This window comes from Saimiri boliviensis, chromosome 11 (genome assembly GCF_048565385.1).
Source record: "Saimiri boliviensis isolate mSaiBol1 chromosome 11, mSaiBol1.pri, whole genome shotgun sequence".
NCBI lineage: Eukaryota > Metazoa > Chordata > Mammalia > Primates > Cebidae > Saimiri > Saimiri boliviensis.
Genome location: NC_133459.1, coordinates 11,161,878 through 11,177,878, shown reverse-complemented (window position 1 = coordinate 11,177,878; position 16,001 = coordinate 11,161,878). Strand labels below are relative to the sequence as shown.

At 56.8% G+C, this 16,001-nt stretch overlaps 1 protein-coding gene across 6 annotated transcripts in view; it reads right to left on the bottom strand.

Annotated features, from left to right (window-relative positions):
• TNFRSF1B (TNF receptor superfamily member 1B) overlaps positions 1-16,001 on the bottom strand; it is a 45,110-nt gene that overhangs the window by 17,574 nt on the left and 11,535 nt on the right. For 3 of the 6 annotated variants that reach the window (XM_074380075.1, XM_074380071.1, XM_074380072.1), the window contains exons 1-8: positions 9,677-10,561; positions 6,080-6,179; positions 3,918-4,046; positions 3,318-3,467; positions 2,756-2,849; positions 2,252-2,487; positions 976-1,053; positions 323-357 (exon numbers count right to left, since the gene is read on the bottom strand). In XM_074380075.1, the coding sequence (XP_074236176.1) occupies positions 323-357; positions 976-1,053; positions 2,252-2,487; positions 2,756-2,849; positions 3,318-3,467; positions 3,918-4,046; positions 6,080-6,179; positions 9,677-9,802 (948 nt within the window). In that variant the 5' untranslated portion in view covers positions 9,803-10,561. Of the gene's footprint in view, positions 1-322; positions 358-975; positions 1,054-2,251; positions 2,488-2,755; positions 2,850-3,317; positions 3,468-3,917; positions 4,047-6,079; positions 6,180-6,796; positions 7,146-9,676; positions 10,562-16,001 lie in introns of those variants that run through there. The other 3 variants (XM_074380073.1, XM_003936014.4, XM_074380074.1) reach the window with 2 other exon arrangements.

Sequence of the window (16,001 nt, the reverse complement as noted above, 5' to 3'; positions counted from 1 at the left end):
GCACAACCCCCATTCCACAGTAAGGAAGTAGCCATAGAGCAATTTCACAACTGCCCAAGGTTACACTGTGGGTCCACCACCACGTGCCTGCCGTGAACGCCACAGAGGCCTCTGCTCTCTGCTGGGGCGTTTCACACTCACAGTCTCTATTAGCCCATGGAGGGCTGCCTGACTCCCCAGTCTTAACGCCGGCTCCCAGGGCTCTGCCCACCTCCTGACACTAGACAGACCAATGACAGAATCCACTGCTTCCTCTGTGACAGCCCAGCACGCCAGGAAGGAGACCGGGGAAGAGGAGGGAGAGGGCAGTGGAGACACTCACCGCCTTGGCTTCTCTCTGCAGGCAGGAGGGCTTCTCTATAAAGGGGAGAAGGGGACAAGTAAGGGACAGTGACTTCCTCGGGCACATCTGTCCTAAGTAGGAGGGCAGAGTGGGGCCCAATAGAACCAGCAGAGAGGCCCGGCCCTGCAGGGAGCAATTGCCTGCCAGACAAGGTCCACAGATGCCCCCACCCAACTCTACCTGCCACCATCCCAACCACTCTCCAACCCCCACCTGTGCCATCCACACTTGCACTGAGGATGCACATCCTTCCCTGCACAGACTCCACCCATCGAGATCTTACCCAGCTCAGAGGCCCCAGGCTTCCTGGAGAGGAATCCCAAATCCCCAAGGCTTCCTGGAGAGGAATCCCGAATCCCCCAGGCTTCCTGGAGAGGAATCCCGAATCCCCCAGGCTTCCTGGAGAGGAATCCTGAACTCCTACCCTTTGAAAAACCCTGATCACCTCTTGCCTTTAGTAATTAAGTTAGCAGAGGTGCCTTCCAGCCCAGGCCCTAAGCTCCTACAGAACAAGGACTCCCATGTCCACCTCTGCCTGACCCCTAAGGCTGTGCCCAGTACTGGACTCACAGGAGGCACCCCACCAAAGCTTCCTGAACAAGTGGATGAAGGAAGGAAGGATGGACTCTTACTTTTCACCTGGGTCATGATGACACAGTTCACCACTCCTATTATTAGTAGAAACAAGGCTGTCACACCCACGATCAGTCCTAGAAAGAAATGAGAAGCTCAGACAGCTACAAAAAAACAAACTCAAATGTACCAGGGGCCAGGCAGGTAAGTCAGGAGCCCCCAAGGTGGTTCGGGTCATTGCAAGTGAGGGGCAAGTCTAGGCTGGAGGTTCTCAGATCCAATTACAGAGCAATCATGTCTGTGGGCCTCATTCAACCTCAGGGCCACCAGTTTGAGACCCCTGACCTGATGCAGTTCTAACCCCAGAAAGGAAGCCCTGGTGGTAACCTGGCCCAGCCCACTGTTTCCTCCGCCTAAGGGGCTCATCAGAAACAGCAGCAAATTCAGGTGAATTGCTGACCCCATCTCTCCCCAATCCAAGGATTTATTTTCTTTTCTTTTCCTTTTTAGAGATAGGGCCTCACTGGTCCCCCAGGCTGAAGTGCAGTGGCATAATAATAGCTGAATGCAGCCTCAAATTCCTGGGCTCATGTGATCCTCCCACCTCAGCCTCCTGAGTAGCTGAGACAACAGGCACCAACCCACCCAAATAACTTTTTAATTTTTTTTTTTTTTTTTTTTTTTTTTTTTTTTTTTTTGAGACGGAGTTTCGCTCTCGTTACCCAGGCTGGAGTGCAATGGCGCGATCTCGGCTCACCGCAACCTCCACCTCCTGGGTTCAGGCAATTCTCCTGCCTCAGCCTCCCGAGTAGCTGGGATTACAGGCACGTGCCACCATGCCCAGCTAATTTTTAGTATTTTTAGTAGAGACGGGGTTTCACCATGTTGACCAGGATGGTCTCGATCTCTTGACCTCGTGATCCACCCGCCTCGGCCTCCCAAAGTGCTGGGATTACAGGCTTGAGCCACCGCGCCCGGCCTTAATTTTTTTTATAGAAATGGAGTCTCACTATATTACCCAGGCTGATCTCAAACTCTTGGCCTCAAGCACTCCTCCTGCCTCCTTGGCCAGCCAAAGCACTGGGATTACAGGTGCGAGCCATTGCACCCAGCCCACCCACTTAAGGATTTTGAATGATAGCACCAGGTGTTGGAGAGAAAGCAGTCTCCCTGCCTCCTGTATCCCAGGACAGGGCACCAGGTCCAGCTCACAGTGGGCTCTCAGAAAAACTAGGGGAAAGAGGAGAAAGAAAAGAAAGAAGGAAGGAAGGAAGGAAAAGAAAGACAAGCAGACAGAAAAAAAGGAGTGAATGAATGAGCCTTCTCGTGACTTACCAACTGGAAGAGCGATGTTGCCAGTGCTCTCTTTAGCTGGGGGGCTGGGGCCCATCGGGATCAGGAAGGAGGTGCTTGGAGCCGTGCGGGGCCCTGGAGTTGGCTTCGTGTTCGGGGATCGTGTGGACACTGGCTTCAGTGGGTGTGCTGGGCCTGGAGCCGTGCTCTGGGTGAGGGACTCCGACAGGCAGACTGCATCCATGCTTGCATTCCCAGGGATGGCCACCAGGTTACATCTGGGGGAGGAGGAGGCTTGGTCAGGAGGCAGCAGAGGACAGAGTGGCTCAGGGTGGCTGGGCTCATTCACAGGACCCAGCAGGCAGGATGGGAGGCTGACAATGTATATCCTCTCGGAGACACTCCCTCCTCTCCCTCCCCCACCTCCCCATGCACCTACCTCGTCCTGCCTTCCAGGGCAAGGTCCTGGCTCTGTGTCCAGGACCCACAGTCACCCAGGGACAGCCCCTCCCTGCTCCTCCAGAACCAAAGGACTCAGCTACTCACCTCTGGTGGGGCCTGCAAATATCTGTGGATGAAGTCGTGCTGGAGAACGTCCCCGGGGCGCAGGGCTTGCACACCACGTCTGATTTTTCAGTTCCTTCGGGGAACGATTGGAACTTGTCAAACACTCTGTGGGGCAGCTGGGCCTTGGCATTAGAGCTCTAGGAGGAGCCTAAGGGGCCCAACAACCTCTGTCTGCACCTCTGCCCCTGACACACACACACACACACACACACACACACACACACGCCTGTACACACATGCACACGACTGGTGGGTAGAGTTGTGAGTTCATCTTCCTGCAGCATCACCTAGCTTTCTAGTAGCTTAGAGCTTGGTCTCATCCATCTCTGGGTCCCCTGGGCCCAGTACACAAGAGGTGCTAATCAGGAGTGCTGGCAGGAAGAACAAACGGCGGACAGACAGATGGGTAGCCAGCGCCTGGCCACCACTGACAGTGTTCCCAGCTGGACTAATGAATGGCCGGATGCCCGAGACACGGCAGGGATGTCTACAAAGGAGAGGCCCCAGGGCATCCCCAGGGACCGCGAGCCCCACCCCGTACCTGGTTTGGCCACGCCGAAGCCCGGGCCGCACTTGCGCAGCGGCGAGCACAGCCGGCACCCCTCCTGCTTGCCCAGCGCGCAGTACCAGCCGGGCATGCAGGCACAGATGCGGTTCTGTTGCTGGGTGCAGGCTTGAGTTTCCACCTGGTCTAGAGGAGCAAGAGGGCAGCCCACAGTCACACCTGCCTCCGCCACAGCCACGCTGCCCTCCCAGCCGGCCCAGCACCCCGTGCCCCGGACAGCGCTGATCTGCGGGCGGACCGCCTCAGCATGGAGCACACACAACCCGGCCCAGAGTCCCGGAGGAGAACCCGCAGCGCTGCTCCTCGCGGCACGAGCACGCGCACCGCTCTCCCGCGTACCCGCTCCTCAACCCTCACGCGGGCGCGGCTCTCCCACTGCCTGCCCCGTGGGGCGGCGAAGAGCCTTTGGTGAGACAGAAGAGGAGAATGCCAGAGGCAGGGGTGAACAGCGGCTCCTGTGCCCCTTCCAACAACCAGCCTGGGCTGACGCCAGACAGCTGGAAGCTGGGGGCTGGAGCTGGGGGAGGCGATGGTGGGCGCAGGGGTGCGAGGGCCCCTCTCTCCGAACCTACTCACCAGAGCTACAGGGAGAGCCGCAGCTCAAGCACTCGGGAAGCCAGTTCCAGAGCTCGGTGTATGTGCTGTTCTCACAGAAGTCACACACAGTGTCTGAAGTCCTGGTACAGAAGACTTTTGCATGTTGGCCTGAGGAAACAAGGGCCAGAGGTCTCAGCCGGGTGGGCTTCTGCCGGGACTCCGGGCTCATGCACTGTCCCCACAAAGTCCAGAGTTCTGAAGCCCAGCTGGGAAGGCTATTCTGTGGAGTTCCAGTTCCTCGGAATCATCCCCCATCTAGTATTGTACCAGCTCTCAGGCCATCTCTGAACCCCTTCTGCTCAAAAACACATTCCTCTCTGCTCTTTCCAGATGCTTGAACCTCCACCACTCGAGGCCTGTTATCAGTCAATCACACTTGATTAAGAACTAGGTTGCCAGTTTCTTCCTTCTTGATAGACGGCTAACATTCTCTACCTAGGAGCACGAACGACAGCTGGAACAGGTAGTAAGAATGTAGTCCCTGGTACCCTATCAAGGACAAGGACATGGGCCTGGAGAGAGGGCATGCCGGGGATGAGGACACACCGAGGGAAACCTTTAAAAAAAGTTGACTCAGTAACTACTTTTTTTTTTTTCTTTAGACAGAATCTCGCTCTGTGGCCCAAGCTAGAGTGCAGCTCACCACAACCTCCACCTCTCAGGTTCAAGCAATTCTCCTGCCTCAGCCTCCCGAGTAGCTGGGATTACAGGCACCTGCCACCTCGCCCAGCTAATTTTTGTATTTTTAGTAGAGATGGGGTTTTACCATGTTGGCCAGGCTGGTCTCAAACTCCTGGACTCGAGTGTTCCGCCCTCCTCAGCCTCTCTAGTAACTTCTTAATAAAGAGACTCTTCTAGTTAATAGAAGAAAGAAGAGTCACTTTGCCTGTGGGGTCTTAAGATGGCTGCGGAGGGTGGCAGGTGCTCATATGCCCACCTACATCTCAAGGTACTGGCTCAAAGCCCCCCGTTGGCTCCCAGAGAATAAAATCTAAACTCCTTCCCATGGTCCCTGCTCACTTCCTCCTCCTCCTCCTCACCTACCGTACTCGGCTTGCCTCATCCTGGGCCACACACGCTGGCCTTGCTCTTCCTCAAGCTCACCAAACAGGCTCTGACTTCAAGGCCTTCGCACATGCTGTTGCTTCCTCCTGGCACACTGTTCCCTGTCCATGTGTATGACCTGCCCCCTCACCTCCTGCAGGGCCCTGCCCAAATGTCACCTCCTCAGAGAGACCTTCCCAGACCACCCTGTGTAAAACAAGATGTCCCACTCTGTCTCCCCCGCCTTACCTGACCTTGTCTTTCTACAGCACGAACAGACAGACGGGACCATACAGCTCCTAATGCATCTATCTGCGTCCTCCATTAAAATGCAGAGCCCACGAGGGCAAGGGTTTTGTCTGCCCTGTGCTCTGTGTATTCCCAGGACTTAGAACACACAGCAGGTGCCATATAAACATGACGTGAATGAATACAGAAACAAATAAATGGATGGAGGGCACTGGGAATCAGGCTACCTGGCCTGACTGTGGCTGGGCCTCAGGTCTACCATCTGTGAAATGGGTAGGCACTCACAGAGTCAGTCAAATATGCGCCAAGTGCCTACATGGCATTGGGCCACCTGCTGTGGATTCAGCAGAAAACAAGCCACAATCTCTGCCCTGGAGGGAACACGTAGTGAGAGCAACAGGAAGAGGGACCGGGCTATAATCACACAGCAAGGAAAGAGCTGCCATGGGAACATCGGGGGCCAGGGAGAGCTCAAAGGAGGCAGCACTTGTCTTTCAAGCTGAGTGCTGTGCTGCCTCCTCCGGGAAGCCCTTCCTGACTCCCCCAGGACTAATTTGGGCTCCTCCTCCTCCTCCTCCTCCTCCAGCTGGGCAGTGTGGGGCAGGCAGGCTTCCTGAAAGAGGGGACATCTTCGGCTGAGGTCTAAAGGACAAGTCAGAGTTAATCAGTGAAAGGGAGTTGCGAAGTGTGCCACGCAGAGTTCACAGGCCCAGAAGCAACAAGGAGCACGGGCCAGTGCATAGAACTTGGAGTTCAGTATGAATCAAGGGCCACGCCCCTGCGCCCCAGCCCCTGAACACACACGCTCCTCCAGGGCCCGGCCCCGAGCCCCCAGCAGCTGCTCTCACCCGCCGGACACTGGCTGCAGCACCTCTGAGCTGTCTGGTGATAGTATTCGTTGTTCCGGCACGTGCTCCCGGGCTTTGGGGTGTAGGGTGTAAATGTCACCTGAAAGGAAGAAGGGAAGAATGCCATCAGCAGGGCCGCCCCTGAGTTCCGCTGTGCCTGATGCCCAGGTCCCCGCCCTGCAAATATTTGACCCTCCCCCTGCCAGGCTGCACTGATGATGGATGGGGAGGTTTCTCCCCCTGGAGCAGGGTAGAGGAAGGAGAGTCTGTGGCTTCCTTTACCTCCCCTGCATCCCCGCCTCAGTACCGCATACTCATGTCTGCAGGCAGAGGCACTGAGTCTGCTGTCAGAGGGTGGGGCTGCCTTCAGATCTTCTCCAGTGCCAGGTGATCCCTAACACTACGTGGGGCAGATGCCCAGAAGACAGTGGTCACAGAGAACCGGAGTCCTGAGCACAAAGCCGCCCTCCACCAAGGATGCCTCCCCTTCCCTCCCTCACCAGAAACATCCCTTTGTCTTTTAAGCTGAGTGCTGCCTCCTCCGGGAAGCCCTCCCTACTTCCCGCAGGTTAATTCAAGCTCCTCCTTCTCCTCTGGGCTCTCTTTAAATGTGGGAATATGACCCCTCTACCGGTCATCTCATTGTTCTGGAATGGTTACTTGCTTGGCCTTCCATCCCCTGTGGGTATGTATGCACACACACACACATGTACACACCCACTCGTGGGATGCAGACAGCAGAGGTGGCAGTCTTGTCATCTTCTAGACCCTCAGCCTCTCACAGGGGACCCGCCACAGAGCTGGTACTCATCAAATGGATGTTCGTTGATGACTGTGACAATCGTTGCCATGTACTGTTCTAAGTGCTTCAGCTGCTCGAGTTGGTGGGTGCTGTTGCACCCCTCTCAGACCCCTTCTGCCAGCAGGGCACCCCTCCCCCAGCTGCTGCAGGTGTTGGCTGATAATGAATCCTCCACAGTCTCAAGGTGGGACCCCCTCTGGTACAATTCATGGTCCAGAGCCACCCCTGTGGTATCAGGCTGAAGCTGGTGACAACGTCCCTGCTAGACCCCCTCCCCTGCCCTGTGCTGCCCTGCCCTCCCCTGCCCTGCCCTGCCTGCCTTCCTGGGAGCCTTCCCTAGTAAATCACTTTCACAAAGATCCCTGCCTCGGGCTCTGCTTCTAAAAGACCCTACCTGAGACAGGTGTGTGGTCTCAGCAAGAGTTCCCAACCACCCAGTGAAGACAGTTTCCCTACTGCAGCCATTTTACAGAACAGGAAACCGAGGCCTAAGAGGGCAGGTCACCTGGTCAAGGTCCCCGAGCCAGTAAGTGACAGAGAAGGGTTTGGATCTGGGTCCTGCCTGACTTCACAGCTCACAGTCTCGCCCACTGTGCTGGATGCCTCCGTGCAGGGATGAACAACGTGATGAACGAAAAGAGAACGGGGCGCGGTGGCTCGCACCTGTAATCCCAGCACTTTGGAAGACTGAAGCAGGCAGATCATTTAAGGTCAGGAGTTCAAGACCAGCCTGGGGTCTTGCTCAGACTAGACCAGTTCTAGACTAGACCAGTTCAAGTCTAGCAGGGGACTAGCCTGGCCAACACGGCAAAACCTTGCCTCTACTAAAAATACCAAATTATCCGGGCTTGACGGTGATTGCCTGTAATTCCAACTAATCTGGAGGCTGAGGCAGAAGAATCCCTTGAACCTGGGAGGAGGAGTTACAGTGAGCTGAGACTCACTAGTGCACTCCAGCCTAGCTGACAGAGTGAAACTCGGTCTCAAAACAAAATAAGATGGAGAAAAGAGAAAAGCAGACCAGCCCAGAGAAGCTGCAGCCCTGGACAGAGGGGCAGACACAGAGCCCTCCTCCCTCGGGTCTCTGAGTGACCCTCTGGGAGTGCAGGGCGACAGCAATGTCCACTGTGCCTTCCCAGGACCCCTGGCAGCAAGCCCCTGAGTCCTGCCCTCTCTCCTGAGAGATTGGGGTTGACAGTCCAGGCTTTCAGGGACAAGCATTAATTAGCCACCTCTGCCAGGCTGAGAGCAAGCCCAGATCTGAGACACTGACGTGCAGGCAAACATGGAAGTGCACACATCTGCACAAGCAAAGAGGGGTACACACACCCCAAGTCCTTCAGGGCCCCCCACAGATGCATCACCTGGAAATAACCCAAGGGCAGTTCTAGGAGGTCAGAGCCAGGGCCAGCACACCCCCCACTGTATTGCCAGCTGCAAGCACGTGGCCAGTACAAGATTGAGATCAGGCTGGCGCGGTGGCTCACGCCTGTAATCCCAGCACTTTGGGAGGCCTAGGAGGTTGGATCACAAGGTCAAGAGATCGAGACCATCCTGGCCAACATGGTGAAATCTTGTCTCTACTAAAGTTACAAAAATTAGCTGGGTGCGGTGGTGTGTATGTAATCCCAGCTACTCGGGAGGCTGAAGCAGGAGAATCACTTGAGCCTGGGAGGCAGAGTTTGCAGTGAGCCGAGATTGCACCACCGCACTCCAGCCTGGGTGACAGAGCGAGACTCCATCTCAAAACAAAAGGAAAAAAGATTGAGATCCATAACCTTTAGTGAACAAGTGATGATTAGGATAGAGGGAGTTAGAAAGAACTGGTTTCAAATCCTCACTCCACCACTTAATGGCTCTCTGGCCTTAGGCAAGTGCCTTAACCTCTCTGGACTCCAGTACCTAACATACAGGAGCAGAGACAATACTGAAAGTATTTAACAAACCAGACCTTTCACTCTGGACAGCTGAGCTGTCAACAAGCCAGTCCGAGCAGACACCAGCCACGACACCCAACACCGCTGGGCCAGTGCAGACCTGGCCAAATTTCCACCAGGCAAGGTGGCAGGCGGGCTGAGCGTGCCTCCTCCTCCCGTTCCTCACAGCACTGCAGGACTGCCTGGGGTCTGGGGCTGCTGAGCCCTTGGCTGCTCCTATAGCGAATGACAAGCAGGCCGGGAAACCCAGCCGTCTGCCCCTCTGCCCGGCAGGCAGAACCAGCCTGCCCTGGCTGCATGTGCCTTGGCGCTCACAGCTGGAAGCCCTCAGTGGGAATGACCCACGGGAGCTGGGGCTTCCGGCCGCAGAGCAATCTGCCGCTCTTCTGGCTCCCAGGCCTTTGCCCCAGCTGACTTCTGCCCCTGAAATGGCCTGGTGCTTCCTGTGACAAATTCCATGTGCCTTAGGAACCCTGCTCAGGCAGCAGCCTCCCTCCCGAAGGCTCCCAGCCCGCACCCCACCCTGAACGAGTCACCGGGCCCAGAGCCCCCGCCTTGCTCCCTCACGGCTCTCGGCTGACAGCACTGCCATGGGGTTGCCCACCTGGGCCCCCCGCCAGATCGGAAGCCTCCCTGACGCTGCAGGCTGGGGCTTACCCTTTGCTGTTCCCCACAGCCTCGCAGGGCGTCGGTGCTCAGGAGCCGCTAGTCTCAACTGTGGGCTGAGTTACAATGTCCTTTCCTGGAGGGATCTAACTCCAGCACCAGGGCCACAAAGCTCAAACACAGACGCACCTTCCACCTTGACCTGCCCCGGAGGCCCGCCCCACGCCCACTCCACACCCACCCCATGCCCACCCCACGTCCATCGGCTCCTGCGAGGTCTGGGCACGGGCAGTGGGAAGCATGCTGCATCACAGGGTCTGAAGAAGTCACTTCAACGCCCGTCTGAAGCTTCAGTTCGCCTGGGCACGGTGCTCCCATGACCACTCGGCCCCAGTACTCCTCCCCCCACGCCCTGTTTGCCACTGGAGTAGACTCCCAGGCACCCTAAAAAAAAGGAGAAGCCTTCTCAGGGTTTTCCACAGTGTGGGGGCGCTCACTGCTTATGTCCAAAGCACGCGGGGGCACCCGTCATGAACGTCAACCCCCACCCCCGCAAAACAAGTGCAGAATCTCACGGGTGGGCCCTAAGCTGTACCAGTGACAAAAGAAAAAGGAGAAGGAAATCACGTTGATTCTCATGCCCCTTTGCGGAACACACTCAGGATCTCGGCTCCCGGATTGAGCAAGGTGACGGGGTGGGGGGTGGCAGAGGGGCTCACGGCCGAGACCCGGCATCAGACGGCTGCGGGAGCCCCTAACCCAGAGTCACGGCAGCTTCCGAAGCTCCCTCTGCACAAGTCATTCCATTGAATATTAACGGCAGAGGGGCTGCCTGGCCCTCAGCAAACCCCCAAACTGCCTTCCCTGCTGCTGGGCGGTTCCCCAAGACCAAGGGCTGTGCCTACCCCCTCTGATTGCACGGCCTCCCAGACGTAGCTGCCTCCTCCCTCAGATCGCATCTCCCCGGCAGGGAGCGGGTGTACCTCTTCCCTGGCAGCCCCCCACCCCTCAGAGTGGCCAGCACAGGTCTTGTGGGAATCCTGTAGCCCACGGGCTTCATCCCCACGAGTGCCCTTGGGGCAACCAGGGGAACCCCTCACTCCTCCAGGGCCTGAGAACCACAGGGCCAGGCCGGCTCCAGGTGGCAGCAAGAAATCTCACCCTGTCTGGAGAAGGGTTTCCGGTCAGGATCCCAAGGCCTGATGGGAAACAGCCCCACCGTGGCCAAGTTTGGGCTCTCAAGAGCAACAGTGGCCAAGGGCTCCCGGCCGCTAAGGCAGGCAGCTGGACTCCCGTGGCCCACAGGCCTCCCACCTCCTCCCCTCCAGCTTCCTCTCTTGTCTGAAGCCTGGCTGTGACTGGCCCTCCCTAGACTTCCTCCTGGCTCTGTGTGGCTCCAGCCCCTGTAGCCGGCAGAGGGGGTCAGCTCCCTTGAGCAATCTGAGGCCTGTTTATCCTCTTGGACAATAAAAAAAAAACAACCCCACAGCCCTGTCACCGCTAAACAATGAGGAACAGAAAGCCCCTTGGCAAAGCAGAACAGAAGGTCACTCCCTCCACAGCAGCAGTCCCCAGGAGCAGGGGGCTGGGCCCAAACCACAGCCCTGGGAGCCAGTCTGCCTCCGGTCAGCACGGGGTGGGGGGGGCCCAGGAGGTCCCCAAAACAGGGCAAGCATTCTCTAGGAAATGAGGGGCTACGGAAGCTTCCAGTTCTTTCACTTTGGGTTGGGGAGGCTCCAATTCACACCCCACCCACCCCCATGGGGGATCTTTGACATGTCAAAATGAGGAAATCGTTGGATAGTACTTAATTCAGACAGCTTGTCTAGCAAACCACAACCTTCTAAAATATGGGGGCCCCAAGTGAAAAACTGAAAACCACTGATGAGGGTTAACTGACCATTATTTAACAGGCAGGGAATCTGAGAGCCAGTGGTGAGGAGATTGGAGAGGATAGGTTGGATAAATAGGTAGACAGACAGACAGACAGACAGACAGACAGACAGACAGACAGACAGGATAAACAGATAGCCAGCCAGACAGACAGAGAGATGATAGATGATAGAAAGCAGATGATAGAGATGAGAGATGATAGACAGATAGATAAATAGACAGTAGAAAATAGAGAGAGATAGACGGCAGGTCTGATTGTGCCAATTTCACAGATGAAATAACGGAGCTGGAAAGAGGCCAAGCCACCTCCCCTGGTCTCCCAGAGACTTTGGGCCATTCCAGGGCCAGGATGGCGGCAAGCAGATAGAGGAGTGTGGATAAGAAGCCCATCAGGGCCCACCCACAGGCTCTAAGCCGCCTTGCATCTGAGTCCCAGCTCCCGTTTCCCCTCCTCCAGGCTGGGTTCCCTCCTCTAAGACAGGTAGCGCCTGCAGTTAGGGGTGGCTCATGGGTACCGAGCGCCTGCTGTCTCCCAGGGGCAACTGTGCGTGTTAGACCTGCTGTCTGCTCTTCTCACTGACATTCATTCACAGGTGCTCAGAGAGGCAAAGCAGTGTGCCCTAGGCCATCCCAGAAGAGCTGCAATCCTACAATCCCTGCCACCCCCAGTCCTGCCTCCCTTCTCTTGGGGCCCAGAGAGCTTCCCTTCCGCTCGACACAGACCCAGGACTCCAAAGGCCGAGGAGCCAAACAGGCCCAACCTCAGCAGCTCCTCCCACCATGCAGCCTCCATCCCAGATGGGAGCTGTCACTGTCACCCAGGGGTTAGAAGCCCACCCTATTGCTCCTCCAGGTCTTGGCTTTGGTCCTCCGGGGAGGAAGAAAAATAACAGGATAATTGTTAAGCACCTACTATGTCCCAGGCCAGATTGCAGGCACCGTATAAAATCCCACTTCCACCCTAAAAAGCAGGTGTGCATGAGCCCATTTCACAGCTCAGGGAGATCGAGTCGCTTGTTCAGGGTCCACGGAGAAAGTCAGGGGCAAAGGTGAAAGCAGTGATTCATTCATTCATTTATTCATTCATTCAACCAACATTCTGAGCACCTAGTGGTGTAGGTGCTCGGTAAACAGCAGCATTGAACAAATCAAATCCCTGCCCGGGGAAAGCTACCGTCTTAGCTGGGGAGACACATGCACATTCAGTAGAGAATTCAAGGTGGTGGTAAGAGCTAAGGAAAAGGGTGACGTGAGGTGTGGGGCCAGGGTGACAGGGAGATGGGCTTGGCACACTCAGTGCACGTACAGCCAGGAGGTCAGGGCACCGGGGCCAGAGTGGGTCAGTGAGAGTAAGGATGAAAGCAGCAGCAGAGGGATAGGTACGGTGGCTCACGCCTGTGATCCCGGCACTTTGGGAGGCCGAGGCGGGCAGATCACAAGGTCAGGAGTTCGAGACCAGCCTGGCTAACATGGTGAAACCCCGTCTCTATTAAAAATAATTTTTTAAAAAATTAGCCAGGTGTGGTGGCAGGTGCCTGTAATCCCAGCTACTTGGGAGGCTGAGACAAGGAGAATTGCTTGAACCTGGGAGACGGAGGTGGCAGTGAGCCGAGATTGTACCACTGCCCTCCAGCCCGGGTGACAGTGCAAGACTCTGTCTCAAAATAAAAAGCAGCAGCAGCAGGGGCAGCAGCATCTCACAGGAGCCTGCTTCACACCAGGCATCGTGAAGAGCTGCCCAGCATCACAGCCTCTCTGAATCCTCCCATGGCCCCCTCAAGGTCAGTTCTACTGTTATTCCCAAGTTACAGATGAAGAAACCGAACCTCAAAGAGGCCTCCTCACCTCAAGCCCTGCGTTTCCTCCCTGGCCAGGAAGACTGGGTTTCAACCCCCAGGCCCGCCCCTACCGCAAAAGTCCTCCGTGTCTACACTCAGGTGTCCCCTCTGCTGTGGGCAGTAACCAGCTTCTCTGTGCCTCAGTTTCTCTGCCGGTAAAATGACAATGTGGGCCTGGTTGATGCTGTAAGCAAAAGGACTGGGTCTGGGTTCTTCAGGATGGGTGTCAAAGGCTCAGTCCCTCATGAGACCTCAGGGGTGCTGTGTGGTGTGTGGCCCACCCACGTGAGAGGTGGAGAAACAGCACGAGCTGGGAGGTGGGGGCTGGGATGCGGGACAGACCTGGGCTGGCCCTGGGTCTCTGGGGAGAGCGGAGGGTGGATGGCAGGGCTTCCACGCTCAGCTTCGGCTCCTCATCCTCTTTCTCCCAGGGCAGGCAGCCTGAGCACGTGACCTCTGGGAGGAAAGAGCCAGAACTGTCCCCTTTCCTGGGTGTGCCGGACACTCAGCCTTGCAGACACGCTTACTTAGGGTCGAGGGTCTATGTGCATATGGAGAGGTGCCTGGCATGCTCAGTGCACCGCCAGGAGGTCAGGGTAGCGGGTCCGGGGGATTTGGGGGTGTCACGGACTTTCTCTGAGCCTCAGCATCGTCACCTGTAAAATGGGAGTCATACTCCTTGCCCTGACTCCTCCAAGGGTTCTTGTGAGGAGCAGAGGCGGGGAAGTCTTCACTTGGGTTCGTCATCTTCCCCCAGATTCCTAGGGGCTCCATGGGGGTGCTGCAAGGGGCATGCGCTGGTCCTGGTCAGAGACCCACATTACAGAACTTAAGAACTGGGCTCTTCCGGCCTTGCTCTTAGCCAAGCACTGGCAAGGCGAGAACACACCCCAGGGCAGCGAACTGTCCGGCTTTAGTGGGTACTAGATGGCCTTACCAAGAGGAGGGGGGCCTCCGTTCTGCCTCAAGGGCAAGTGTGGGGAAGCTGACCTGTGACTCTTGGGGCTGGGAGTTCACCCCCTTCCTGGCCTGTTCCTCAGGAAGCCTTACTTCATCCAGAGACCAAGGCAGGCCCCCGCTGCGAGGGCAGGAAGGAGGCTTTGGTGGGGCAGAGGAAGGCGGAGAGAGCGGCAGGCCAGAGGGGACCCTCCTTCACAGGGACCTGGGGCTGGCTCAAAGGGACTTTGCTCAGAGGAACACTGGAAGGGTGATGTGACCCCAAAGCGAAGAGTCTAGTTGCAGGTGGGGGGCCAGGGTCTGTGAGCAGCCGGGCCAGAGGACGACGTGGCTGTGAAGCCCTGGAAGGAAGTCAGCCTTTGGCCGGGCGTGGTGGCTCATGCCTGTAATCCCAGCACTTTGGGAAGACAAGGAGGGCAGATCATAAGGTGAGGAGTTCGAGACCAGCTTGGCCAACGTGGTAAAACCTCATCTCTACTAAAAATACAAAAAATTAGCTGGGCATGGTGGTGCCCACCTGTAATCCCAGCTACTCAGGAGGCTGAGGCAGGAGAATTGCTTGAACCCAGGAGGTGGAGGTTGCAGTGAGCTGAGATCACACCACTGCACTCCAGCCCGGGCAACAGAACTAGACTCCATCTAAAAAAATAAAAATAAAAAAGAAAGAAAGTGAGACCTGCCAAGGGCCAAGCTCCAGAAAGACAGGACCCCGCTGGAATAGTCAGGCTGACCCGATCAGTCAGGTTCCATGCTCCCTGCGCGCTGTGCCCTCTCTTCCCTCATTTTACAGACAAGGAGCCCAGAGAGGGGAGTGACTCTTCTAAGAACATGCTGTGAGCAGGGGCGGGTGGCTCAGTGATTATCCCAGGCAAAAGGGTCTCCAGGGTCTTAGGGCAGGTGCCAAAGCTGTGGGGAGGGGCAGAGGTGTCTGCCCAAGGACCCAGGGACCCCCACACAGCGGAAACCGTCTTCAAGCAATACGGAAACCACAGCATTTGCATGGCGGGTCACGGGGCCCCTAAAATGTGGTGGGAGGCAGCAGAGGCGTTTGGGTCTCAACCTTGGGGGTTCACAGGAGCCCTGTGGACTGCAGGGTGCAGCCACATCAGGTCCGATCGTCACAGCAACGCAAGAGCCTGTCAGCAGAGGCCCGCCTGCCGTCACGGAGGGGAACGGCATCCGCGTTCAGAAGGACCGACCACATCACAGGCGGGCAGCCCAGGGGTGACACATCCCACTCCCGGCTCTCTGCCTGTGATGTCGCTTTAGAAGTGAGCTGGGGGCAGACAGGAAGACCGGTTTGGTATCCGGTTCTTGAAGCTGGGCTTTGTGCTAAATGCCAGCGTACAAAGACGCCCAGGCATGGTTCCTGCCTGCAAGGAACCCTGAATCTAGTGAGAGAGACGCCCCAACCTGTCCCACTGGAACCAACCCAGAGGCCTATTGATGTCGCCTGCTCCATCTCCCACAACTCCTCCTCCTCACCGTCCTCAGCACCACCTGTCAGTCACAGGCTCCTTAGTCTTGGTCCCCAGCTGTGTGTCCCTTTCAGATGGACCTAAGCCACCTTCCTACTATCAAGCCTGGCCCTCCTTAAAAGCTTCCAGCAGCTGCCACCACCTGCACAACCTCCTTAGCCCCCGCCAGCATCTCCCACCTGTATTCATCACCTGGCCTGTGGAAGCCACAACACAGAGCGGCACGTGGCTCCTCCGCCCCCTTCTCCACATCTGTGCTCCTGCTGCTGCCTCTGCCTAAACGTCCTGACTGACACCACCACCTGGCAGGGCTGATTTCTCAGCTTCTTTCAAGAGTTCCCTCTGCCACCGTTTCAGGGGAATCAGAGTTCCCTCCTGGGGGCTCCCATGACAACCCGGGTACATCTCTAT